Below are 27,972 nucleotides of genomic sequence, written 5' to 3'. Positions count from 1 at the left end.
GAGGCCTGGCGGGCTGCAATTCATGGGGTCGCAAAGAGTAAGACATGACTGAGTGACTGAACTGAATTGAACTGAACTGTCTACATTTCATAGACATGATAGCTGAGACACAGATTAGTTAAGTAACTTGCCCAGAGTCACACATCGTTTAAGTAGTTTAAAGTGAAAGTAAAAGTGAAGTCTCTCAGTCGTGTCCAACTCTTTGCCACCGCATGGACTGTAGCCCACCAGGGTCCTCCGTCCATGGGATTCTCCAGGTAAGAATACTGGAGTGAGTTGCCATTTCCTTCTCCATTAAGTGGCTTAGCTGTTGCTACTAAGTCGCTTCAATCGTGTTTGACTCTCTGCGACCCCATAAATGGCAGCCCACCAGGCTCCCCCGTCCCTGGGATTCTCCAGGCAAGAACACTGGAGTGGTTTGCCATTTCCTTCTCCAATGCATGAAAATGAAAAGTGAAAGTGAAGTCGCTCAGTCGTGTCCTACTGTTAGCGACCCCATGGACTGCAGCCTACCAGGCTCCTCCATCCATGGGATTTTCCAGGCAATAGTACTGGAGTGGGTTGCCATTGCCTTCTCTGAAGGGGTTTAGCTAGGATGAAAATTTAGGCTTCATTCATCTGCTCCTCTGAGCTTGGCGCTCAAGTTTAATTCTTGAAAGCCATTCAGGTCAGTACTGGCGGGAGGAAGGGAAGGCGGGAGGAGGGAGACGATTGGGGAACGGAGGAAGAGGGAGGGACCGCAGGGAGGTACCAGCTAAGGCGCGGCTCACTCAGCCTCCGGTTTTCTGAGTATCAGCGCGCACTCGTCACTAGCCTTTGGGTGCTGGGCTGGCAGAGCTCACAGATTCGGGCAGGCGGCAGGGGCGCGGGAACGCGATGTACTTCTGCTGGCGCGCTGGCCGCCGAAGGCCGCTGCGAGAGCGGCAGGTGGTTGCTGGCGGCAACACGTTACTGCAGGCGGCCAGTGGGGAGCATCACTCGCTATTGCTGCTGAGCGACGGCACGGTCCAGTCGTGCGGGGACAACAGCCGAGGCCAGCTGGGCCGGAAAGGCACGCCGCGCGGGGAGCAGCCAGGTGAGCTCCTGGACTCAGATGCGGGGCAAGGGGTCAGGCGGGTGGCGGTGCTGGAGCCGTGGGTCTGCTGGACCACAGGCGACAGGTGAACAGGGTTCCGCGCTGCCGGAGCGCAGGTCCATCAGTTTCGTTTCCTGCTCGCTCCTCAGGTTTGTTTCGGTTTCCAGTAGTTTTATCTTCAAAAGGAAACAGAGCAGAACTAAACTGGACCGCGTTCTTGTGAACAGAGATGCCTTTTGAGACCAGTCCTTACCTATTCGAACCTATCTGGAACAGAGTGACCTTCCAAACGTGGTTTGTGGTTTGAACACTGTAACTCCTTCTGAAATACCCTTAAAATAATGTATACTAGTACTTTGCTAGTATTGATTATTGTAGAAACACAAGAAAAGAAATCGCTTATTAGTCTAACACCCAAAGACAACTTACATTTTGATGCATTTCTTTTTTGCCTTTTTTCTATTACATATTTAATCTTTATAAAATTATATATTTATAAGGTTTGTATATGCAGATTTACTGGAGAAGGCAATGGCAACCCACTCCAGTACTATTGCCTGGAAAATCCCATGGACGGAGGAGCCTGGTGGGCTACAGTCCATGGGGTCACTAAGTCGGACACGACTGAGCAACTTCACTTTGACTTTTCACTTTCATGCATTGGGGAAGGAAATGACAACCCACTCTAGTGTTCTTGCCAGGAGAATCCCAGGGACGGGGGAGCCTGGTGGGCTGCCGTCTATGGGGTCGCACAGAGTCGGACACGACTGCAGCGACTTAGCAGCAGCATGCAGATTTATATAACTTTGTAAGTTGTGTTCTTCATCAAGCATAATATCACAAACATTGCCCTTTTATTATATTATATAATATTATGTTATAATCTATACTATATTATAATCTATTTAAAATAGATTTTGAATTGTTGCATAATGTTCTAGGCTTTGACAGTATAGCTGTTCTCCTTTTGGAGAAATTTGGTTTTTTCCCATCAGGGACTTTTGTAAATAATACAATGATTGACATTATTGTAAGTAATGTCACATTTCTGGTTATTTACTTAAATGCCAAGAATTATGTCTGGGGGGGAAAAACTTTTCCTCTACCCTTAGTTCTACCCTTAGTTCTGTCCTGAGGACCTGTGAACTAAATTGACAAAGGCAGGTTAAGGAGGGAAAAAACCTTATAGCTTTATTAATATGTGCACAGGAGTTCACAGAAAAGAAGGGGTTAGACTTAGGAGCTTATGTGCCATTTAACAAAGAGTAGGGGGTTTGGGTTTTGAGGAATGATCAATTGTGGAGAAATGATTTTGAAATATATGGGGGAAACTAATGAAATTTAAGGGTTATTTTACTTAAGGCTGTTTATGCAGTCTTATCTCAGTACCAACTCTGGTGATGAGTCACTTTTCTCTTCCTGTTATGAAAGGGGGAGGCGGGTATACCTTCACAGGAGAAATTCATGCCACATTTTTTTTTTTAGTTTTTTATTTTTTAAATTTTAAAATCTTTAATTCTTACATGCATTCCCAAACATGAACCCCCCTCCCACCTCCCTCCTCATAACATCTCTCTGGGTCATCCCCATGCACCAGCCCCAAGCATGCTGTATCCTGTGTCAGACATAGACTGGCGATTCAATTCTTACATGATAGTATACATGTTTCAATGCCATTCTCCCAAATCATCCCACCCTCTCCCTCTCCCTCTGAGTCCAAAAGTCCGTTATACACATCTGTGTCTTTTTTCCTGTCTTGCATACAGGGTCGTCATTGCCATCTTCCTAAATTCCATATATATGTGTTAGTATACTGTATTGGTGTTTTTCTTTCTGGCTTACTTCACTCTGTATAAACGGCTCCAGTTTCATCCATCTCATCAGAACTGATTCAAATGAATTCTTTTTAACAGCTGAGTAATACTCCATTGTGTATATGTACCACAGCTTTCTTATCCATTCATCTGCTGATGGACATCTAGGTTGTTTCCATGTCCTGGCTATTATAAACAGTGCTGCGATGAACATTGGGGTACATGTGTCTCTTTCCATTCTGGTTTCCTTGGTGTGTATGCCCAGCAGTGGGATTGCTGGGTCATAAGGGAGTTCTATTTGCAATTTTTTAAGGAATCTCCACACTGTTCTCCATAGTGGCTGTACTAGTTTGCATTCCCACCAACAGTGTAGGAGGGTTCCCTTTTCTCCACACCCTCTCCAGCATTTATTGCTTGCAGATTTTTGGATCGCAGCCATTCTGACTGGTGTGAAGTGGTACCTTATTGTGGTTTTGATTTGCATTTCTCTAATAATGAGTGATGTTGAGCATCTTTTCATGTGTTTGTTAGCCATTCGTAAAAATATGGAACGCTTCGCGAATTTGCGTGTCATCCTTGCGCAGGGGCCATGCTAATCTTCTCTGTATCATTCCAATTTTAGTACATGTGCTGCTGAAGCGAGCACCACATTTATGTTTTTAAGTTGATAGGGAAAGGCAGAGAACTCTTCCTGTATCTGTTGATTCTCAGTTGCCTTCAGCTCAAAATCATCCTTATGCCAAAGCGGCATGCTTTGGGGTGGTATATCCTGATCCCCTTAAAGTGGAAGGGACAATGTGATCCTTAAAGCCAAATTCTTCTCCAGCAATGAGGTACCAGGCTCTACGTCTATGACTGTATGCATCTTTGGAAATTTTTTTTCTTGCTGCACAGTTTGAAAAGTAAATCGCTGAAAAGAATAAGATCACAAGACTGAAAAAGAAAACTTAAGCATTAACAAAACTTGACTGGTAATGATGTGCTTAACTCCAAACCTCTAATAATTCAAAGATGAACACTTTAGGAAAACAGTTTAGATTGTCTTGTAGGGAAAAATGCTCAGAGTTTCAATAGTGGGCGTGTTTGACCCATCCAGAGGCATATTAAGTAACTTGCCCAGAGTTTCATTGTGAGGGCGTCTGGCATCTGCCTCTCATACTCAGGCAGGCTCCCTGCCCATCCCTTCCTGAGCAGAGGATTCGCTGTTCTCACTGTTCAGGGCTGGAAAGTCAGAGGAGTGGAGTAGGGGTGAGCCCATCCTTTCTCAGGCTCCCTTTATCTGGCTGAGCTTTTTACTCCACCATCACAGAGAAGTGTTAGGCCAAGCATCAAGTCCTTACAGGTTCTGCTCCTTCACATGCCCATCCTTTTAAATAGTAGCAATATTCCATAAAGATGTGCCACACAATGAGCCTATTTTCTTCTCTCCTTTGAAGTGGACATTAGGCCTTGATTTAAAAGTCACTGGAAAAAAAATAAAAATAAAAAATAAATAAAAGTCACTGGAAGAGATGAGACATCCCAGTGACTCTTCCTTTTGAAGAAAAGTACTTTCTTAAACTTGGTATTAAATTAGCAATCTTGGTGTGGGTTGTTTTGTTTTTGTTCCTAAAGAACGAATTCCGGCATTGGAAACTCTGCACGTGGCTCTGGTGAGCTGTGGAAAGGAGCACTCCCTGGCTGTCTGTCACAAAGGAAGGGTCTTCGCGTGGGGAGCTGCTTCTGAAGGACAGCTGGGAATTGGAGAACTTAAGGAAACAACTTTTATACCTAAGTACGTATTTTAGTTCATTAGTGTTTTTGAGTTTCATGTGCCAGGCACCATGCAAGATTGTCAGGGTCCAAAGATAACTATAACAAACACACTACCTAACCTGAAGGGTTATAGTGTTGTGAGGGAAGGAGACAGGGAAAATAACATAGAACACCAATTATTACTTAATTAGGATATGTGAAAGAGAAGGGCGACGCTTTGATCTTAATCTTATGTACAGGAATAACACTTGGATCTCCAGAGTTAGCATAAAGAGTATTTTAAAGTGAAAATATTTGAGCTCCAGAAGATCCACAGAGATATCTGACTAAAACAGGGCCTCCTGAAAATGCAGCTGCCATTAATCCTCCTTTGAGGGAGTTTCCTATGAATTCAGCCCTCTTGAAAACAAAATGCACAATTAGCATCAAAAAGCCCAATAGAACCTTCCATACTCTACCACTGAAGCCCTTAAAAAAAAAACCACCCTTTTGCTAAGTTAATATATATAAACCTCTACTCAGGTTATTGTACAAATTTTCCATTACTTGGGAGCTTCTATCTGCACATATGAACTTTTTTGTCTTTTTCCCTGTTAATCTATGACAGTTAATTTGCAGGTTCCCCAAGCGGAGAACACAAGTTGAAAGAGGAAAGGTGTTACTCCCAACATAATCTTTTGGCTTGTCATAAGCCCCTGGATCCTAATATTTTACTTAGTAAAATTGGGGGGAAAATCATATCCTCACACACAGCTTCCTAGGCCAAATAATATGGTAAGCAGTCTGAACTGTGTGTTCATGAATTACATACACTGAAAATTTTCAAAAACATATGTTTTAATGCTAGGAAGTTACCTCTTGTTATCTTCTCTGGTCATTAAATTGTATAAGAGATGGCTGTGACTTGGGGGAATGAGCATTGAACTTGTAAAGAAAAGCCCAGGGTTTGAATCTGTTCTGTAGCTTGATACCAGTTGACCTCTTTGAGTTCTCCTAGGTTCAACCGTATAAAATTGATAATCAGTTCAGTTCAGTTCAGTTGCTCAGTCGTGTCCGACTCTTTGCGACCCCAGGAATCGCAGCACGCCAGGCCTCCCTGTCCATCACCAACTCCTGGATTTCACCCAAACTCATGTGCATCGAGTTGGTGATGCCATCCAGCCATCTCATCCTCTGTCGTCCCCTTCTCCTCCTGCCTCAAATCCCTCCCAGCATCATGGTCTTTTCCAATGAGTCAACTCTTCGCATGAGGTGGCCAAAGTACTAGAGTTTCAGCTTTAGCATCAGTCCTTTCAATGAACACCCAGGACTAGTCTCCTTTAGGATGGACTGGTTGGATCTCCTTGCAGTCCAAGGGACTCACAAGAGTGTGTTCTAATCTACAAAAACAGCAATTTAATAAGAATCAACCTAATAGTATCTTTATCTCACAGGGCTTAAGGTAGGTGGTGTATGTGACAGTGCTCCATAAATTCTAAAACCCTACACAGTATGTGCATGAAGAAATTTAGTTTTCTTTTACCTTGGTAAGTATAGTATAAAGGTTAGAACTTTATGCAATGCATTAAAAGCCCAATAAAAATCACTTTTGCATTATATATTGTTTTGGATTCTGCCCTGTATTTTTATACATATTGATGTCATGTCGAAAACAGTTTGAGGGCTTTGGGATAAATGTATTACAGAAATAGAAGAAAGTAATTTAAAATATCTGTAGTCTACTTGGTGACCCAATCTGAAGAAGGATTAATAGATTTTGTATCATTATTATTATAGGAAGATAAAAACTCTGGCTGATATAAAAATTATACAAGTTGCCTGCGGACACTACCACTCCCTGGCATTATCAGAAGGTAAAAAAGTCTTCTTGGATCTTATAAGTGTCATCAGGAAGTAATTTTTTGAATACAAATAATACCTGTTGAGTTTTAACGCATTGGGGTTCATTTTAATGCATTTAAAGTTAAAAAGAAAACTTAGATATAATAACTTGTAGAAATCCGAAATGTGTTAGCATTTCTCTGGGTACGTAATTTAGCATTAGAAGAGCTTGATTTTTTACCTCTTGTAAATGATCTCTCTCTAGTCAAATGTTGTTTACTCCCACCAGTCACTCCGCAAGTATTTATTGAGTGCCTACAGTATTTCCAGCAAAGAGGATATAGCAGTGAACAAACCTAAGACTGCTTTCATGAAGCTTGTATTCTGGGGAGATGAAGGGGAAGTGAGCCTTAAACACACAGACGAATAGTTGTGTGGTGTAATAGGGATAAGGATGTGACGAGAAGTGAGACGGGGAAAGGGGACAGAGAGCGAAGGGGTAGGTGGAAGGAAAGGGTCTTTCTACTGTATGAAGGAGATCAGGGAAGCTATCCTCATAAGGTGAGACGTGAACAAAGACCAAAAGGAGAGGAGAGAGACAGATGATGCTAAGGCCATGGAATGATCCAGATGCAAGACCATGTCCAGCAGGGTGCTCAGGAGCACCAGAGGCTCTGGAGAGGGAGAGAAGGGAGCCAGGGGAGATGCAGTCTGAGAAGTAATTGTGGGAATCCTGGTGATGTGGGGCTTATGAACCATGGTAAGAATTGGCCTTTTATTGAGTGAGAAAGCAAGCTCTTGAAGGGTTTAATCAGACACGGTTTAAAAAATGCACTCTGGCTGCTATTGAGAGAAGAAACTGCTAGGGGCAAGGATACAATGTGGGAGTGCAGTGAGATGCTGTTGCCATTTTCCAGGAGAGAAGTGATGTTGACTTGGCAGGTAAGGGGGTAACAGTGAAGCGGTGAGAAGCAGTTGGATCCTCGATAGATTTTGAAGCAGACTTTAGTATTTGCTGGGTTGAGGGCTGTAAAAAAAGAGAGAGGAGTCAAGGACGACTCCAAGATTTTTAACCGGAGCAGATGAAAGGTCATGGTTATTCTTAACTGGGAGGGATAAGAAGAGTGAATGTTGTTGGAAGAGATTTCTAAATGTGACCTTGGCCACTCACTTTGCCTTTAGTAAAGGTACTTTAACCTCCTTTACTCCTGTTTTATTCTCTAAAGATTTTTAGAATTAAGGTGGTAGTTTCTCCTTGAATTTGGTATTACAGTATGTTTGCAGTTCTGAATTTCTCCTCTTTGCTTTTTGCAGATGGCCAGGTGTTTTCATGGGGGAAGAACAGCCACGGACAGCTGGGCCTGGGGAAGGAGTTCCCCTCCCAAGCCAGCCCACAGAGGGTGAGGTCCCTGGAGGGGATCCCGCTGGCGCAGGTGGCTGCAGGAGGGGCCCACAGCTTTGCCCTGTCACTCTCTGGGACTTCATTTGGCTGGGGAAGCAACAATGCAGGGCAGCTGGCCCTCAGTGGGAATAATGCTCCAGGTAACGGGTTAGGCTTATAGTTAAGTCCTTCTTTCTTTGTACTTGAAAGACCAGTTCTGCAAAGGGCACTTTCAAAGGTTAAAACAGTGGTTCCCAAACTTTGGGACACATTGGAATCACTTAGGGAACTCTAATAACTTTTTTTTTATTCCTGCTGTAACAAATCACCACAAATCTAGTGGCTTCAAACAACGTAAATGTATTATCTCATGGTTCTGATGCAGGTCTCACTGGGCTAAAATGAAAGTGTCACCAGGGGCTTCCTGGAGGAAGACAGACCATTTTCTTGCCTTTTCCAGATTCTACAGGCACCTACTCTTGACTTTCTTCTTCAAAGCCAGCAATGGCTGGTGAAGCCTTCTTCAAGTCACGTTACTCTGACATTGACTTTTCTGACCCCCTCCTCCTCAGTTAAAGGACCCTTGTAACTGCATTGGGCAGAGCTAGATAATCCCAGCTAACCTTCCTATTTTAAGGTCAACTGATTAGCAAAACCTTAAATTCACGTTCTTCCGTAACTCCTCTTTGCCATGTCCTCTAACATATTCACCTCTGTGTGCTCAGTCATGTCAACTCTTTTTGTGACCCCATGGACTATAGCCCACCAGGCTCCTCTGTCCATGGGATTATCCTAGCATGAATATACTGGAGCGGACTGCCGTTTCCTCCTCCACAGGATCTTCCTGACACAGGGATCGAACCTGAGTCTCCTGTATTGCAGATGGATTCTTTACCCCTGAGCTCTGGGAAAAGAACTTGTACATCTTTGGAAGGCCATTATTCCGTTACTCTAAGAATGTTTAAAAATCCCAGTGCCCAGATCGGACCCCAGACCATTAAATCAGAATGTCTGGGGAGGGAAGCCAGGCATCAGTTATTACCAAAGACTGCACAGTAAGTGCTCTTGCATGACAAAGTTTGGGAACCCTTTTTCAGATGATTGCTAGCAGTAGGGGAAACAACCAGTTCCTCTGACAACCTTTCAACAAAGCTCACTGTGATGCCTTCCTGATGAGCCCCTCTGTTCAGCTCTTTACATGCAGCTCATGTGTATTTAGCTCCTGTTGCATACCAGTACCAGGGCTTCCCTGGTGGCTCAGCGGTGAAGAATCCACCTGCCGATGCAGGAGAAGCTGGTTCGATCCCTGGGTCCGGAAGATCTCCTAGAGAAGGAAATGGCAACCAGTATTCTTACCAGGGAAATCACATGGACAGAGGAGCCTGACAGGCTACAGTCCATGGGGCAGCAAAGACTTGGACTTGACTTAGCAGCTAGACAACCCCATACCTGTCCCATGCTGATCCCTTACATCTCATTTCATTTAACTTCATCAATGTGGAATGGGTCCTCTTATTTTCTCAATTATTATTGCATATTTGCAGAACATCTATAATGTGACAAAAATGAATGCAGCATAATGGAAATATTATTGGGAAGTGGGGTCTTAAAGCTTAGCTTTCTCGGCCAATAGCCTTAGTCATTCCAGAAAATTAAATATTTTCCAAAAATAAATGCTAAAGTACTGCTTTTCTTTTCTAGCACAGGGCTTTCTTTTTGTTTTATAATACTTCTGATTGTTCACATTTTAAATTATGTTGATGAATTATAATAAGATAAAAATATTAAAATATATAAAAACTCATGATATATGAGGATTTCTTATACTCGAGAGATTCTGCTTTCTTTCCACAGTTCAGAGGTATAAGCCTGTATTAGTTGGTGCACTGAAGACTCTCAGTGTGGTTTTTATCAGCTGTGGTTACGAGCACACTGCAGTGCTTACCCAGGTAAACCAAAACATCTTGAGATATATATATATATATATATATATATATATATATATATATATGCCATACCTTGTGGCTTGTGGGATCTTAACTCCTCAATCAGGGATCAAACCTGGGCCCCTGGCAGTGAAAACACTGAGTCCCAACCACTGGACCATCAGGGAGTTCCCATTTTGCTATTTTTTTTTTAATCCCAGAGAAATGTTACCATAAGGTACATGTACTAATTATTGTGGAAAACAATATGTGTATTAATATCTGAGGATACCCATTCAGTGTACAAATCTCTAACGAGGAAAAGTGAGCCAAGCCATCGGATTTTTAAGATCCTATAACAAAAGCTAATTTCAGCTTCAGGAAATATTTTTAGATATTTTAAGATCTCTTATAGATTGGGAGCCAATCCTTTCAGCAATTATTCTGTCATAATGTAGCTCTACATATGAAAAATACTGTAGAAGCAACAATTTTTATAGGTTTCAGTGGCCTACATTACAGACTGGAACATTCTGTGTTCCATTTCTTACTTGGCACAATTATGAATCAGCATCCTGAATGTCTCCCTCCTCTTCTTATACTGGCCATGCAATTCATTCTGACAAGATGTGTTCTCTCCATAGCTGTAATGAACAGACTTGAGGACTATTTGTGTGGTTGAAATGTTTATTTAAAGCAAAATATCTGAAATAATTTATATTTTGTTTGTTTTTAAAATATGCTTGGGTTATATTATCAGTTGGCAAGAGAGAGCTAGAATTGTTTTAATCCAGAATCATCTTTTGAAAAGAGATTTATTTTCAGAGAAATGCTCAAATAAATAAAGCAACCTTATATTGAAGTGTTAGTGTTACTCTTGAACCAGTTAATTTCTCCATCAATTTTTTCTACAAACACATTGTAAGTACCTAGTTCTGAAGGAAATGCCAGTGATTTTTCAAGTTTAATATGTTAATTCTTTATTCACTAGTAGAAATAATAAATATAAGACCCTTCTTCATATAAAGCTTATATTTACCATAGTGCTCTCATAAAACTCTCTTATGGGACTTAATCTTTTAATTTTTAATTACACTTTTAGCCTGAAATTAGTCAGATCCTTCCTTTTTTTTAACAGGATGGGAAAGTATTCACATTTGGAGACAATAGCTATGGACAGCTGGGACACGATTCCACTGCTGAGAAGAGGGGTCCACAACTTGTGGAAAGAATTGAAGGCCTCGTTTCACAGATAGATTGTGGAAGGTAATAGGTTTTTTTAAAGTGAGAGTAGAAAGTGGTGTATTTTATTACTTAGAAATAACTTATATGAAATGTTTTGAAACCTTAAAACCCTAAAATATGTGATTACTCTTTTTATAGATCATTTTCCTTTCTGAAAATTTACTCCTTTCAAATATGGTTTAATTTTTCTGTTTTTCTTCTTTATTCTAGGCATTTCTTTTATTTCATAAGAATTTATTGGAAATGTACTGGGCATAGACCACCTTACTAGATTCTAGGGTGAAGGGGGTTAGTATATAACAAAAAATAGTGGTGCTTATCTTCTTGAATTCATTAGACAAAATTAACCTCTTGCAAGTAGAAGATGATGTATATTTGCATGTGCATTCTGAGTTTTGCATAACCTAAGTATGAGAACTTTTAAAAAAACTTTTATTGGAGTATAGTTGATTTAAAATGCGTTAGTTTTCGCTATACAGCAAAGTGAATTGGTTATACATATATCATTCTTTTTTAGATTCTTTTCCCATATAGGTTATTACAGAGTATTGAGTAGAATTTCCTGTGCTATATAGTAAGTGCTTAGCTATCTATTTTATAGTGTGTATGTATCAATCCAAATCTCCTAATTTATCCCTCCCTATGAGGATACTTTTGGAGAAGGCAATGACACCCCACTCCAGTACTCTTGCCTGGAAAATCCCATGAGCAGAGGAGCCTGGTAGGCTGCAGTCCATGGGGTTGCTAGGAGTCAGACACGACTGAGTGACTTCACTTTCACCTTTCACTTTCATGCATTGGAGAAGGAAATGGCAACCCACTCCAGTATTCTTGCCTGGAGAATCCCAGGAATAGGGGAGCCTGGTGGGCTGCCGTCTATGGGGTCGCACAGAGTCCGACACCACTGAAGTGACTTAGCAGCAGCAGCAGCATGAGGACACTTTGGCTATTATCCACCCAATTTGTAAAAAGAGCAAAAGACAAAAAGAACTTACATTTAAAATATAAATGATAGAAACCATAGTAAAGACCCATCATTAATATCCTGCCTTTAGGGTTGTTAATAAGTCACTATTTACCCACCATTCGTTTGGCCATACGACTTGGTACTGTCTAACTCTGACATTGTGATAGTGGGGTCTGGGTACTTAGTATAAGATAAATCTGTTATTTTGTGTTGAGACATCATCTGTCTCAAAAAGCATGACTCATTATAATAAGTCTTCATAATATTTTGTCTTCTGCAGTTATCACACCCTTGCATATGTCTATACCACTGGTCAGGTGGTGTCTTTTGGTCGTGGACCAGGTTGTACAAGAAGCTCACCACATCCGGAAGCTCTGGCAGAGAGCTCTGACGTTAGCTGCCTGATTTCTGCTAATGGTATGAGTGGTCCCAAGACTTGTGATTTTAATTGATGTCACTGGAGGGAAAATATTATTCAGTTTCCTTTCAAAGAGTGCGTAGAACTGTGGTTCTTTTGGTACTGATATCTTTGATTTGTAGAATATGCATTTTTTTAATGCAATGCTTCCTGGAATATTAGGTAATTTTTTCTAAAGATGAAGGTAATACAAAATAATCAGTTATTTATGCTTTAGAATAGCACACTTTTATTTTTTATTTTATTTATTTTTTAATTGAAGGATAATTGCTTTACAGAATTTTGTTGTTTTTTGTCAAACCTCAACAGAATAGCACACTTTTTATATATTTAATCAAACCTCTACTAAAGTACACCAGCTTGGTTTCATTATGCAAATGCATGGAAAATTAAATTTTAAGATAAGGGAATATACAATGTGTAATCTGATCAATATTAATCTTTTATGCTGTTTGTAGTCAAAATCTATTTAGAAGCCAATGAATAAGTAAATCTAGCTTGGTAATACATTAGTTTTTTTAAAAAAACTTTTTAAAAGCAGTTTTAGGTTTATAACAGAAGATTTATACTTTTTACATCTAAAAAACAATAAGCATGGATTTATGACTTTATTCTAGACTTTGAGGATGTTCAAGTCAAACATATTTTTGCTGGAACATATGCCAACTTTGTGACAACTTACCAGGTATCTATTACAATTTCTGTTTCTTTTAAAAATCATCTTTTCTTCTGGATTTCATGGCAGTATTTGAAACATTGTGTTATTTGTATATATTAAAATTTTTTACTAAACCAGTAAGTTCCACTGTTAGAATTCTTCTTTAAAAATATGTAATTCTCACTTCCTCATTTGGATTCCCAACAGGTACAATGACTAGCACTAATTATCACCCATGAGTTAGCAACCAAAGTACTGTAAATAGATCAACACGCTTAATCCTCAAATCAACTCTGGTTGTTATCATCACTCCCATTTTACAGATGAAAAAACTGAGTCTCAGAGACATGGACTTGCCCAAAATTATGCTGCTAAGAACTGACAGAGCTGGATTCAAACCCAAACAATCCAGCCCCACCATTACCCACCATTACCCACCGTGCTCTAGCACCCTCCTAATTATTAACAGAGGTTTATATTATTATATTTCTGAACGAGTTCTGAAATGTTGTAGAGAGAAAAAGTATACAGAGTTATTTTAATAATTTGTACATTTTTTCTATTATTAGGGATGTTTTAAACAACACATATAGACTCTTACTGTATTCTCTGAGACAGACAACTGTAAGCAAGGCAAAAGTCTGTGCTGCTGGGGACAGTCAGGAGATTGTGCTTGGTTGCTTTGTTATAGCTGTTCGATCAGGCTTCTGTCTCAGGCTCTGCTCTGGATCCTTGGGGTACAGTGAATAATACACACAAGTATATCCTCATTCGTGGCATTTGGATTCTACCGGGAAGTACTGACAAGAAACACATAAATACAATTGTGTTAGAGAGCAACAGTTGCTCTGAAAAAAAATAAAATGGGCCATTTGAGACTGATGAGATGAGATGGGCTTCTTTAGAAATGTCAATCAGGAAAGGCCTCCCAGAGGCTGTAATATTTGAGCAGAGATCTTAGCCATGCTTAAATCCACAGGAGGAGCATTCCAGAGAGAGGGACCATTCTCTCTGGAATAGAGAGGCCCTGGGGCAAGAAGAAGTTTAGCATGTGTGAGGGACAAAAAGGAAACCAGTCAGACAGACTATAGTAGGAAAGCGTGAAAGAGTTATATGAGCTGGAGTCATATGGAAATGGGCTCAGTTGTGGGAGATGAGGTTCATTTGAAATGTCCTTGGAGAGGAGATCTAAAGTCTTAATTGCATGTTCAACTCTGGAGCTCAAGGAGGATGCTAGCACTGGAAAATAAACATGATAGTTGTTAAACTACAGATTGTTATTAAGCCAGAGGCTTGGATGAAAGGTCACCTGGAGTGAGAGTAGAAATCAGAAGAGCAGGGGACAGAATCCAGCCTTGAGGGACTTTTCCATGAGGAGGTCAGGCAGTGAGGCAGGGCCAGAAGAACTGAGAAGAACCAGTTTCTGAGGTGGAGAGAACCAGAAAAGGGTGGCTCATCAAGACAAGAGAAGAACATCTTTGCAGAAGGAGGAAGTGGCCAAACCTGACACATACTGCTGAGAGGTCAAGTAAGATGAGCACAGAGTTTGTTTTTGCTTTGTCAAGACTGGAGTCGTCTCAGGGGACAGAGGATGAAACCTGACTAAGTGGGATGGACAGAGAATAGAGGGGAATAAGTGGAGGCAATGACTGTGAAAGTTCTGAGAAGTTTTGTTGTGAAAGGGAGTAGAGGACCTTGGGAGGTTTTTATTGTTGTTAGGAGTGGTGATGTTAAGGTATGTCTGTGTGCTAATGAGAATAACCCAGTTCAGGAGGAAAAAGTGATAATTCCTGAGAAAAAGAATAATTGCAGCGCTAATGTCCTAGAATAGGTGTGAGGAAGTGGGGTCCAGGGTCCAATGTAGAATACAGGGCTTTGGGCAGAAATTTTTATTCTGTTCTGATGAGGAACAGTAGAGGTGAGGTAGGAAGGCAAGGTTAGGTCTTGCCTGTTTCCGTTTTCTCAGTGATGTACAGTTCAGCTCAGTTCAGTTGCTCAGTCGTGTCCAACACTTTGTGACCCCATGGACTGCAGCACACCAGGCTTCCCTGTCCATCACCAACTCCCAGAGCTTACTCAAACTCATGTCCATTGTGTCAGTGATGCCATCCAACCATCTCATCCTCTGTCGTGCCCTTCTCCCACCTTCAATTTTTCCCAGCATCAAGATCGTTTCAAATGAGTCAGTTCTTCGCATCAGGTAGCCAAAGTATTGGAGCTTCAGCTTCAACATCAGTCCTTCCAATGAATATTCAGGACTAATTTCCTTTAGGGTGGACTGGTTGGATCTCCTTGCAGTACAAGGGACTCTCAAGAGACTTCTCCAACACCACAATTCAAAAGCATCAATTCTTCAGTGCTCAGTTTTCTTTATAGTCCAATTCTAACATCCATACATGACTACTGGAAAAACCATAGCTTTGACTACATGGACTTTTGTTGGCAAAGTAATATCTCTGCTTTTTAATATGCTGTCTAGGTTGCTCATAGCTTTTCTTCCAAGGAGCAAGTGTCTTTTAATTTCATGGCTGCAGTCACCATCTGCAGTGATTTTGGAGCCCAAAAAAGTAGAGTCTGTCACTGTTTCCATTGTTTCCCCATTTGTTTGCCATGAAGTGATGGGACCAGATGCCATGATCTCAGTTTTCTGAATGTTGAGTTTTAAGCCAACTTTTTCACTCTCCTCTTTCACTTTCATCAATAGACTCTTTAGTTCTTCTTTGTTGTCTGCCATAAGGGTGCTGTCATCTGCATATCTGAGGGTATTGTTATTTCTTCTGGCAATCTTGAGTCCAGCTTGTGCTTCCTCCAGCCTGGCATTTCGCATGATGTACTCTGCATATAAGTTAAATAAACAGAATGACAATATACAGCCTTGATGTACTCCTTTCCCAATTTGGAACCAATCTGTTGTTCCATGTCCAGTTCTAACTGTTACTTCTTGACCTGCATACAGATTTCTCAGGAGGCGGATAACGTGGTCTGGTATTCCCATCTCTTTAAGAATGTTCCACAGTTTGTTGTGATCCACACAGTCAAAGGCTTGGGAGTAGTTAATAAAGCAGAAGTACATGTTTTTGTGGAACTCTCGTTGGATCTTGTTTGATGATCCAGCAGATGTCGGCAATTTGATATATGGTTCCTCTGCCTTTTCTAAATCCAGCTTGAACATCTGGAAGTTCATGGCTCATGTACTGTTAAAGCCTGGCTTGGAGACTTTTGAGCATTACTTCGCTAGCATGTGAGATGAGTGGAATTGTGCGGTAGTTTGAACATTCTTTGGCATTGCCTTTCTTTGGGATTGTAATGAAAACTGACCTTTTCCAGTCCTGTGGCCACTGCTGAGTTTTCCAAATTTGCTGGCATATTGAGTGCAGCACTCTCACAACATCGTCTTTTAGGATTTGAAATAACTCAACTGGAATTCCATCACTTCCATTAGCTTTGTTTGTAGTGATGCTTCCTAAGGCCCACTTGACTTCACATTACAGGATGTCTGGCTCTAGGTGAGTGATCACACCATCATGGTTATCTGGGTCATGAAGATCTTTTTTGTACAGTTCTTCTGTGTATTCTTGCCACCTCTTCTTAATATTTTCTACTTCTGTTAGGTCCATACCATTTCTGTCCTTTATTGAACCCATCTTTGCATGAAAAGTTCCCTTGGTATCTCTAATTTTCTTAAAGGGATCTCTAGTCTTTCCCATTCTATTGTTTTCCTCGATTTCTTTGCATTGATCACTTAGGAAGGCTTTCTTATCTCTCCTTGCGATTCTTTGGAACTCTGTATTCAAATGGTTATATCTTTCCTTTTCTTCTTTGCCTTTAGCTTCTGTTATTTTCTCAGCTATTTGTAAGGCCTCCTCAGACAACCATTTTGCCTTTTTGCATTTCTTTTTCTTGAGGATGGTCTTGATCACTACCTCCTATACAATGTCATGAACCTCCGTCCATAGTTCTTCAGGCACTCTGTCTATCAGATCAAATCCCTTGAATCTATTTGTCGCTTCCACTGTATAATCATAAGAGTTTGATTTAGGTCATAACTGAATGGTCTAGTGGTTTTCCGTACTTTCTTCAATTTCATCTGAATTTGGCAGTAAGAAGTTCATGATCTGAGCCACAGTCAGTTTCCGGTCTTGTTTTTGCTGAGTATATAGAGCTTCTCCATCGTTGGCTGCAAAGAATATAATCAATCTGATTTCTGTATTGACCATCTGGTGATGTCCATGTGTAACGTCTTCTCTTATGTTGTTGGAAGAGAATGTTTGCTATGACCAGTGTGTTCTCTTGGCAAAACTCTGTTAGCCTTGATCTGCTTCGTTTTTTACTCTAAGGCCAAATTTGCCTGTTATTCCAGGTATCTCTTGACTTCCTACTGTTGCATTCCAGTCCCCTGTAATGAAAAGGATATCTTTTTGGGTGTTAGTGATATACAATCCTTATCTAAAACTTGGAGAAGCAGAGGATGATCACTACAGGTTTAGGAATAAAAAGAATGTGTGTAATCGTGTCTCAGAGTGAGAAAGTGAGCATTGTGGGAGATTACTAGCCAGTATAGAGTGTCCATTTGAAATCTGTGGTTGTAGGCTTATGGTGAAGTCAGTCAGCACTGTTTATTTTTTTCCACTGATGTTAAGCTGCTTGGATTCCTTTGGAGTAATTCAGAATTGAGATTAACTACAGGTGGACTTTTCCTAGGTGACTCAACACAGAAGACTTAAAGGTATTTGTAAAGGACTGATTATAGTGCTGACCATAGCATCTAAGCTGGGTAAGACATGAGGAGGGTAATGGATAATGAACAAACAATAGAGCTGACAGATTGGAGTGCCCAATGGCCTCAAAAAATGTTGGAGTGGGTTCCACTGTTAAAATAAGTGTCTTACCCAGAAAGATGTTATGGGGAGGGAGGTGGGAGGGGGGTTCATGTTTGGGAATGCATGTAAGAATTAAAGATTTTAAAATTTAAAAAATAAAAAACTAAAAAAAAAAATAAATAAATAAAATAAAATAAGTGTCTTAGTCTGTTCTGGCTGCTATTAACAAAACACTGTAAATTGAGTGGCTTATAAGCAAAAATTTATTTCTCACAGTTTTGGAGGCTGGAAAGCCCCAAGATTAAGATAATGGTACGTTTCGGAATTCCCTAGCAGTGCAGTGGCTAGGACTTCATTCTTTTCTCGCCATGGCTCAGGTTTGATCCCCAGTCAGGGAGCTAAGATTCCATAAGCCATGCAGTATGACTTTAAAAAGATGACAGCATATTTGATGTCTGGCGAGAGCCTGCCTCCAGTTTATACATGACCTTCTTCTCCGTGTATCCTCACAAGGCAAAAGGGACAAGGGCAAAATAGCTCTCTGGAGTCTTTATAAGGACACTAGTCCCATTCTTGAGGGCTTCCCTGTCATGACCCAGTCACCTCCCAAATGCCCTACCTCCTAACACCATCACATTGGGGGTTAGGATTCCAATATATGAACTTAGGGGGGAAACGCTCAGTTTGTAATGTTCTGCCACTGCCCGCAGTCAATTCATGTCCTTTCTACATGCAGAATACGTTCATTTCAACCCAACAGCCCCGAAGTCTTAACTCATTTCCGTATGAAAGAATGTTAGACTGGAGTACCACTGTGAAGTCAGTGAAGTAGGAGGGTGGTGTATGATGATCAGAGAGGAGTATGTTTCCCATAGATACTTAGAAGGTAGAACAATTATTGATATTATAAAGAACAGAATATCACCTGTATCTGGGGCAATCCACTAGGAGTGATTTTGCACCCCTGGAAACATTTGGAAATGTCTATCGTCAGTTTAGGTTGTCCTAACTGAGGGAGGGCCATGTGTGTTGGGGTGGCTGCTACTAATGTCTAATGGGTAGAGGCCAGGGATGCTGCTAGACATCCTACAGTGCACAAGACAGCTGCCACAAAAAGGGTTATCTGATGCAAAATGTCGACTGTGTCAGTTTAGAAACCCTGATCCAGGGCCTGGGTAGCTAAGATGGAGCAGAGGAAAAGAGTGCAGATAAGATCAAGAGTTGAGAGGTCATGGAGGGAAATAAATTATGTTCATTAATTCTGAAGTGCCAAGAATGACGGAAAGAATGGTGACAGGCATGGTTGTGCGGAGGAAGACAGTCAACAAGATGCTAAAGTTTTCAATTACTGAAGGGTAGTGCCTAGGACTTTGGCAGGTGATTATCATAGAAGAAAGAGAGGCAGGTGATATAGTCTAATGTCACGTACTTACGAAGAGCCGAGATTTTGAAGAAGAAAGCAGAAGAAATGGTCTGTGAGTGCCAATATGGAGCGCCTCATTGTCCCGAGGTTCCTGGGATGTTGGAGGAAAAAAACTTCCTTATGACTGAACTCCAGGGGACACTCAGGACTCAGATCAAGAAAGTGAAGGGAATTGTGGTTATACATCTTTCTCAAGAGGTCTTTAGTTCTTAGTTAGTTCAGTCGCTCAGTCGTGTCTGACTCAAGAGGTCTTTAGTTAAGCATTAAACAGAAGTGATGCAAAATTCTGATTTATTATAAATTTAGCAAAAGCAGAGTTATAATATGGAGTCATAGCACTGATGTCCTTCAAATAATATATTAAAGACAGATTTTTTTTCCCCCCGATTTCTCTGACACCTCTGACTGAACCATTTGTCTTCAGATATTGTAGAGAACCACGGTTCTCAAAGTATAGCTCCCAAATTGGCAGCATCAGCATCAGCATCCCCTAGGAATTTGCTCTATATAAATTCTTGAGCTCCACTCCTGACCATTGAATCAGAAACTGTGGGGATGGGCCCTGCTTTAACAAGATCACCAGATGATTCTGTTATAAGTTTGAAAGCCCCTGATACAAAAGCAAAACTCTCTGGATGATTAAAGGGCTGAAAGAAGCTAGTCTTTATTCAGTACTTCCTATAATTGAAAGGCTTTGTATACCCAATGTATTTTAGTCTTAACGGGAGCCCAGAGAGGTGGTTATTGTTAACTCATTTTTTAACTGTGGTAAAACATACATAACATAAAATCTGCTATTTTAACCATTTAAAAATGTACAATTCAGTGGTATTAATTGTACTCACAATGTTACAGTCATCACCATTGTTTTGCTCAGTCGCTTAGTCATGTCTGTGACTGTTTGTGACCCCATGGACTCTAACCCACCAGGTTCCCCTGTCCATGGAATTGTCTAGGCAAGAATATTGGAGCAGGTTTCCATTTCCTATTCCAGGGAATCTTCCTGACCCAGGGATTGAACCCGTGTCTCCTGTATCTCCTGCATTGGCAGGCAGATTCTTTACCACTGTGCCACCTGTGAAGCCCAACCATGGCCACTAACCATCTCTAAAACTCTTCATCACCCCAGGCAGAAATTCTTTATTCCTCCTCAAGCAGAAATTCTTAACCATTAATTAATAACTCTGAGTTCTCCCCTACCCCTGACCCCAAGTACAGTCTAATATCCTTTCTATCAATTAGCCTGTTTCGTGTAAGTGGAATCTTGGTTTTGTATTGGGCTTATTTCATGCAGCATAATGTTTTCAAAGTTCATCCATGTTGCAGTATGTGTCAGAACGCCCTTCCTTTTGTGGCTAAGTCATATTCCGTGTGGGCTTCCCAGGCGACACTAGTGGTAAAGAATCTGCTTGCCAGTGCAGGAGATGTAAGGGATACCAGTTCAGTCCTCGAGTTGGGAAGATTCCCTGGAGGAGAAAAATGGCAACCCACTCCAGTATTCTGGCATGGAGAATTCCATGGACAGAGGAGCCCGGTGGGCTGTAGTCTACAGGCTCAAAAGAGTTGGACATGACTAACCAACTAAGCACACAATATTCCATATCCATCCATTGATGCTGCAGCTGGACATGGGTTGTTTCCATCTTTTTGGCTATTGTAAATAATGCTGCAATGAATATTGTCATACACATATCTGTTTGAGTGTCTGTTTTCAATTCTTTTGTGTTGTTTCATTTTTTTAAACGATAAAGCAGGCTCAAACCAATCAAAGTGGCCCAGGCTGGGAAATGGAACAGCCAGCCAGTCTGATGCCAAGGCTCCTCCCACCAAATCCCACTGCCTGAGCAGGTTCTATGTGTCTCCCACCTGTGTCTTGCTACTTGGTGTGTGTGTATTTTCCTGATCGTTCTTTTTTTTTCTTCCTAGAAGGATACTAGTTCCACCGGTGTTTCCAGGAAAACCCTGCCAGAAATAAGCCGAATTAACCAGTCTCTGACAGAAAAATGGATGGCAGTGGCAAGAGGAAGCATAGAAGATGAAGTGACTAAGAGGTGGCTCTATCTGATAAAGTAGAAACCACTTTTACTTGGTTCTGAAGCCTTGGTTCATTTTATCCTAAACATAAGAGAGAGGGTTTGGCTTTGTCATTAAATTATTTGCATTTTAATCTTGATTTAAACCATCTGTAGTTTGAAGTATTCATTGACATATTCACTGATTCTTCATTTAACAGGGCTATATTGAAGATGTACACTATGCCAGGTACTTTGATAGGTGAGGGAAATTCAGGAGTGAATCAAAAATGCTTTCTGTCTGTCCCACAAAGCCATCCCCAAGACTGACTCTTTATAGCTTCATAGTTTATTCTCTGGAGAAGGCAATGGCACCCCACTCCAGTATTCTTGCCTGGAGACCCAGGGACAGGGGAGCCTGGTGGCCTGCCGTCTATGGGGTCGCACAGTCAGACACAACTGAAGCGACTTAGCAGCAGCAGCAGCAGCAGCAGCAGTTTATTCTCTGCAGCTCCACAAATTTCTGTTTTCAAAAGGGTAGATTTTATTTAAATCTAGATGACTTGATCAAATCAGCTATGAAGGATTTTTATGAGACAAAGTATAGCAAGAATTTGGAAAATTCTCAACAGAGCAGTTATTATCGTTATTAATGATTCCACATCACCAGTTATATACTGAGTAAGATAAAAGGAATGTGCTAGTAGTATGTTGTGACTTAACCTTATTTTATTATTTTTGCAGTGAAATTAGAGTGATATTTTCATCTCCTGCTTGTCTGACTGCAAGTTTTTTAAAGAAGAGGTAATATTTATATTACCTTTATTTAAAGAGACTTACCTTTATTTAAAACACTGGAGAATATTTTAAATGAAATATTTAGACTCAGTCATTTTAATTTGTGAATTTTGTTATCTATGAACCAAAAATCCAACATAGAAAACTCCGTGGATTGTTACAGAATTCTTCTGTTTTATAAAGGAATTTCCCATTGGACTACTACAAATTGTAATCTCTAATTTACATTGTTCCTCTGCCCTGCCCTCCTGTGTTATCTGATTGGCAAGAATGGTGTTTTTTTCAGGAGTGATCAATTCATTCTAACTTCGCTTTTGCACTTAGAGGCCTGGGCTGTACTTTGAAGGTCTTATGAGCCCAGTAAGGAAACCAGATCCTATTTATTTTATCTTTAACTATTAACAGTCTTACTACCACAGAGGAGAGTCCAAGTTCTCTGCTACTTGGTTTGACACTTGATCTGAGTAGTTTAAACATTTCCTCTGTCAAATGCTGAACACTTGGTCAACTGTTCCTTCCCCTCCCTGTTTGATCTCCAATAATATACCTGGGAATGACTGAAAGATAAAGTGAGGCAGATTAAAAATTGTAAGAGTTTATTAGAGTGAACATCGATTTGAATCACACAGCACCAGTTTGGAATTGCTTGAGAGCTCCAGAGGCAAGAGCTCAGGGAAAGACATAGAGAAGGCGCAGAAAGAAAGGAAGCATTTGATTATCTATAGCTTAAAGTCTAGTTGGCTTTTTTTGTTTGTTTTTTGATTGGTTGTCCTTAGGCTTTGATTTCATAACTTTGAGGAATTTACAGGCTTAGATTTTGGTTTGCTTTTATAGGCCACTGTGGCCTGAGATCCACTGCAGTGTGATGGCCTCCTTGTATAATTAATTTAGCAATAACAAGGGAGTGGGGTGGGTAGCAGCATAAAGGCGCCCCTAGGCTGCCCTCAGGCTTACCTGGTGGCTCAGACAGTAAAAAGTCTGCCTGTAATGCGGGAGACCAGGGTTCGATCCCTGGATTGGGAAGATCCCCTAGAGAAGGAAATGGCAACCCACTCCAGTATTCTTACCTGGAAAATTCCATGGATGGAGGAGCCTGGAGGGCTGTAATCCATGGGGTCGCAGAGCTGGACATGACTGAGCAACTAACATTAGGCTGCCCTCTGTCTTCTCTGGAGGCTGATGCCTACAGGTCAGCTTGCAGCTGGTGGAAACTCCTGCCAGTCCTCCTTTGCTAGGTCATGTCCTGTCCCTCCCTCCCTTGTTGACTTGGCCTCAGGTTGGCTCACAGGTTCAGAAGATACCTGTACACAACCGCCACTAGGCGGTACTCTGTATTCACTTACTCCCTATTGCAGGTATTTCTCAGCTTTGGTTCTCAGCTGCATTCTCAGCCACTCCTCAGTGAGACCGGAGGAACTGCTGGATCCAGAGGCTTCACCTGGGAACCAGAGACGCCCAGGGAAGCTAAATGTCATGGCTTCCTTCACCCCCTCTTCTAACCTCCACAGGTCATGAGGCAGTTATCATTTGAGAGTCCCACAAGGCATCCCTGTTTGTCTCCACTTATTTAGCCAAAGGCAGGAGATGAGAAATTAAGACGTTGCTTCTCTCTGCTCCCTTTCTCTCCCATTTGCCTTCCTCTTCTTTCCGTCCTTCCAGGCAGCAAAGGAGGGGATTCTACCATGCAATTCATTCTCTTTCTTCTCCACTGTAACCTTAAGCTAGTTCTCACTACGTAGAGGATAATCTTTTCTACACTAAGAATATTAGCTTTCTAAAATTTCCATGCTCCCTTCCCGAAGTGAGAAATCTCAAGGTTTGATCTTAAGATGCCAAAGGTTGCAAAGGAAGATGTATTTTAAAGGGAAATTTACAGTACTTTGTTTTAGTACTTGCATGAATGCTAAAGCCCTAGTATTACAATTGATTGGTTAATCCAATAAACAGGAAATATTTTTGGATAATACATTATAAAGACAAATTGTTATATAGAATGCAGGCTCCTCAAATATTATCAACACAACCCAGGGAAATGCCACGCTTAGACAAAGCCTTGGTAGTATTTCTGAGGGGCATGGCCAGGTTTGGATTTTTAAAAATCCAATTTTTAGCAATTTGGAATAAGGCAGGTCTTTTCAATGTGTGAGGGGAGGCTTGGGGATTTGATTAGGATTGAGGAAAGGTACCATAATCCAGGACAGATGGAAACATCAAGGCAAGGATTTTGAGACAAGAGGTGCAAAGAATTTTAGAGCATAAACTGTTGATTGTGTTCCATAGAGGAGTTAATGGGTCTTTTCAGGAAGTTCCTCAAGTGAACAGTCAAGCCATTGGCTTGGGCAGGAGTGTCTTGGAATAGTAAAGTCATGCTAATGAAACAGTGGAATCCCAGAGTAATGTAAATATAGATGGCAAAATAGGTGGGATTAGGGAGTTTCAATTCCCAGTGTGCAGGCTGAGTGTAAGGGTAAATGATTTCAGTTCTCAGACACAGCATGTAAACTTTTGCTATTAACTGTCCAAACTTGAGATAATAAATTGTTACCTGTTTTCTTTTAGGAAAACATAAACTTAAAAAAAAAACCAAACTTTTGGTGCAAAGTAAATCGATGATTTCAAAAGAATGCAAACATAATGATATATGAAGTTAGAAATATTCTTTTAATCTGTTTATTTATTTTTGCATTTCCTGCATCCAAAGAGAACCTGGAGAAATGGTTTCCATTGATGTGGACTTAGAAATGGCAAGAGATACCTTCAAGAAGTTAACAGAAAAAGAATGGATTTCTTCGATGGTAATAACCAATATTCACTTTAGAAATAGAGCAATAGAATTTCTTTACAGGAACAGTTAATTCTCTTTGGAGTTGAGTGAGATAGAAGTGTGATAGAGGAGGGGCTAGTGTTTATTATGCAGTTACTATATTGTGTGTGTGTGTTAGTTGCTCAGTTGTATCCGACTCTTTGAGACCCCATGGACCGTAGCCCACCAGGCTCCTCTGTCCATGGAATTCTCCAGGCACGAAAACTGGAATGTGTTGCCATTTCCTTCTCCAGGGGACCTTTGCAATCCAGGGATCAAACCCAGGTCTTCCACATGGCTGGCAGATGCTTTCCAATCCGAGCCACAAGGAGAAATACTCCTGATTTAGGTGCTGGCATTTTATTTTCCAGGGCTTCCCAGGTGGCACTAGTGGTAAAGAATCCACCTGGCAATGCAGGAGACACAAGAGATGCAGGTTCAATCCCTAGGGAAATCAGGGAGATCCCCTGGAGGAGGAAATGGCAACCCACTCCAGTCTTCAGTTCAGTCGCTCAGTCATGCCTGACTCTTTGCAACCCCATGGACTTCAGCCTCCCTATCCATCATACTCCTGGAGCTTACTCAAACTCATGTCCATTGAGTTGGTGATGCCATCTAACTATCTCATCCTCTGTCGTCCCCTTCTCCTCCTATTTTCAATCTTTCCCAGCATCAGGGTCTTTTCCAATGAGTCAGTTCTTCGCCTCAGGTGGCCACAGTATTGGAACTTCAGCTTCAGCATCAGTCCTTCCAATGAATATTCAGGACTGATCTCTTTTAGGATGGACTGGTTGGATCTCCTTGTAGTCTAAGGGACTCTCAAGAGTCTTTTCCAACACCACAGTTCAAAAGCATCAATTCTTTGGCACTTAGCTTTGTTTATAGTCCAACTCTCACACCCATACATGGCTACTGGAAAAACCATAGCTTTGACTAGATGCACTTTTGTTACTGAATGCTTAAATGTACAGTAGATATAGTATTTTTGTTTTCAATATGAGAAAAACAAGGTTTAAGAAGTATAACTTATGAAAAGAGCATTATGGAATTCATATGTTTGGGGACCTACCAGTTAACAATAGATGGATTAGAACAGCTAGGAATAAGGGTTTATACACCAATTTTAGCAAAAGGGGAGAAGGGGCTTCTGTGAGAAAACAAATGAACTTTTCAGGGAAACAGAAGGGCTTTTAGGGGGATACATGGAAGATAGGATAGTTTGCAATAATGTTTGTTTATGCAATGTCTCATCCAAGCGCAAGTGCAAGGTCTTGTCCCTGGCAGTGTAGCTCACTTGTCTGCCCAGTTAGGGGGAGATTTATGGCTGCTTCATTCTTGAAGCTTCTGCCTTTAGTCAGATGAGGAAAGCTCTGAAAACTTCCTTTCATTCATTCTTCTATTAGCTGTGTCTCTGACGTCTTCAGTTTAAAATCATCTTTATACTGTTGTGGGTCCATACATTTTGAAGGGAAAGGGGGAGAGAGTTTCTTAATATGCAGTAGAAACTATTTTAATTTTCAAAGTGAAAAAGTAAGAATAGTAAATGTGATCAAGTATATTTTTAACGAAAATATTTAGGTGATGTGGGAGATTACTTGGTGTGCTCTTCCCAATATAAGTGCTAAGATACATTAGTTTTGCAGAACACTCTATGAAGAGGGGCTCTTAGTGAAGCAACTTTGGGAACACTGCATATTATTATGGTGTCACGACGCACACAAGTAAATCAAAGACTCTGTGATGTTATACGCCAAAAGAAATCTAGCTTTTTTGACCCTATGTTGATGTTATTTGACTTTGTACACCTTTCTCATGTATACAAAACAAATTACAAGAACACTAATGTAATAATAACAATAATATACAGTACTTCACAGTTTATTGTATCATGTATCTTCTTACTTAATCCTTATGTAGAGGCAGACATTCGTAGTTAAAGAGTATCTAAGATCTGTTACAATAAATAAACTATTGGTTCAGAGACTGGCTCTTGTGATCAGAGGACCAGGAAAGACTGAAGAAAGAGGCAGCCACTCCAGATTGGAAGGTGGCAGGTTTAATAAGCCAGGGAACTTACAAGGTTTGTCTTGGGTGACACCAAGATGAGTAGGTCTCTATACCCAACCCCTGGAATCTTCAAGTTCCTACAGAGGCATTAACGGCTGGGTTCGGTCACATATACCATCCAGATGGTCTCAGAATACCTTATTCTCTGAAGGCAGGGTCCTTGGAACACACCCACTCTGGGAACAGTGGGCAGAGCATGTATTCGAAACACGTGGGAGTGAGTGAGGAGGCTTTGATTGCCCAGGTCCAGTTTAAGGGGCAACATCGTCTTGATTACCTCTTCCAAACATAAGGTCCTCCAAACAACTTCAAAATCTCAATGGCTTATTCACACAGTAACGATTTTTTTCTCACACCAAAGTCCAAAGAGGGTTGAGGTAGGAGGCACTTGTAGGGAAGGAAAAAAATATTATTTTTTCTCTCCTTATCTTTGTTTCATTGGCTGGTGGTGGTGAAGTCACTCAGTCGTGTCCGACTCTTTGTGGCCCCGTGGACTGTAACCTACTAGGCTTCTCGGTCCATGGGATTCTCCAGGCAAGAATACTGGAGTGAGTGGCCATTTCCTTCTCCAGGGTATCTTCCGGACCCAGGGATCGAACCTGGGTCTCCTGCATTGCAGGCAGACGCTTTAACCTCTGAGCCAACAGGGAAGCCCTCATTGGCTGGGACCTTGCAAATTACACTTAGAAAAGACAGACGAACAAGAGAAAAGCAAGTTTATTAACATGTGCATCCTGCATATACATGGAAATACTCAGTGATGAGTAACTTTTAGGAGTGGTTAGAATTGGGGCTTCTATAGCAACCCTGATAGCTCAGTTGGTAAAGAATTTGCCAGCAATGAGGAGACCCTGGTTCGATTCCTGGGTTGGGAAGATTCACTGGAGAAGGGAAAGGCTACCCACTCCAGTATTCTGGGGCTTGCCTTGTGGCTCAGCTGGTAAACAATCCACCTGCAATGTGGGAGATCTGGGTTCTATCCCTGGAGAA

The 27,972-nt window shown here is 41.1% G+C and overlaps 1 protein-coding gene and 1 non-coding gene across 3 annotated transcripts in view; one reads left to right on the top strand and one right to left on the bottom strand.

Annotated features, from left to right (window-relative positions):
• The first annotated feature begins 670 nt into the window (after positions 1–670).
• The window catches only part of HERC6 (HECT and RLD domain containing E3 ubiquitin protein ligase family member 6), a 54,788-nt gene continuing 27,486 nt past the window's right edge, over positions 671–27,972 (top strand). The window contains exons 1-11 of one of the 2 annotated variants that reach the window (XM_069593731.1): positions 671–1,075; positions 4,504–4,663; positions 6,421–6,497; positions 7,780–8,007; positions 9,701–9,795; positions 10,910–11,037; positions 12,264–12,400; positions 13,019–13,086; positions 21,229–21,353; positions 22,059–22,118; positions 24,814–24,907. In XM_069593731.1, the coding sequence (XP_069449832.1) occupies positions 877–1,075; positions 4,504–4,663; positions 6,421–6,497; positions 7,780–8,007; positions 9,701–9,795; positions 10,910–11,037; positions 12,264–12,400; positions 13,019–13,086; positions 21,229–21,353; positions 22,059–22,118; positions 24,814–24,907 (1,371 nt within the window). In that variant the 5' untranslated portion in view covers positions 671–876. The remainder of the gene's footprint in view (positions 1,076–4,503; positions 4,664–6,420; positions 6,498–7,779; positions 8,008–9,700; positions 9,796–10,909; positions 11,038–12,263; positions 12,401–13,018; positions 13,087–21,228; positions 21,354–22,058; positions 22,119–24,813; positions 24,908–27,972) is intronic. The other variant, XM_069593732.1, reaches the window with a different exon arrangement.
• Positions 3,429–3,535, bottom strand: LOC138443048 (U6 spliceosomal RNA). The gene has a single exon (XR_011257974.1). It is a non-coding gene; the product is annotated as a U6 spliceosomal RNA (small nuclear RNA).

Source organism: Ovis canadensis, chromosome 6 (assembly GCF_042477335.2).
Source record: "Ovis canadensis isolate MfBH-ARS-UI-01 breed Bighorn chromosome 6, ARS-UI_OviCan_v2, whole genome shotgun sequence".
Lineage (NCBI taxonomy): Eukaryota > Metazoa > Chordata > Mammalia > Artiodactyla > Bovidae > Ovis > Ovis canadensis.
Note: the sequence above shows the minus strand (reverse complement) of the source record. Positions and strands in the feature narration are given on the sequence as shown.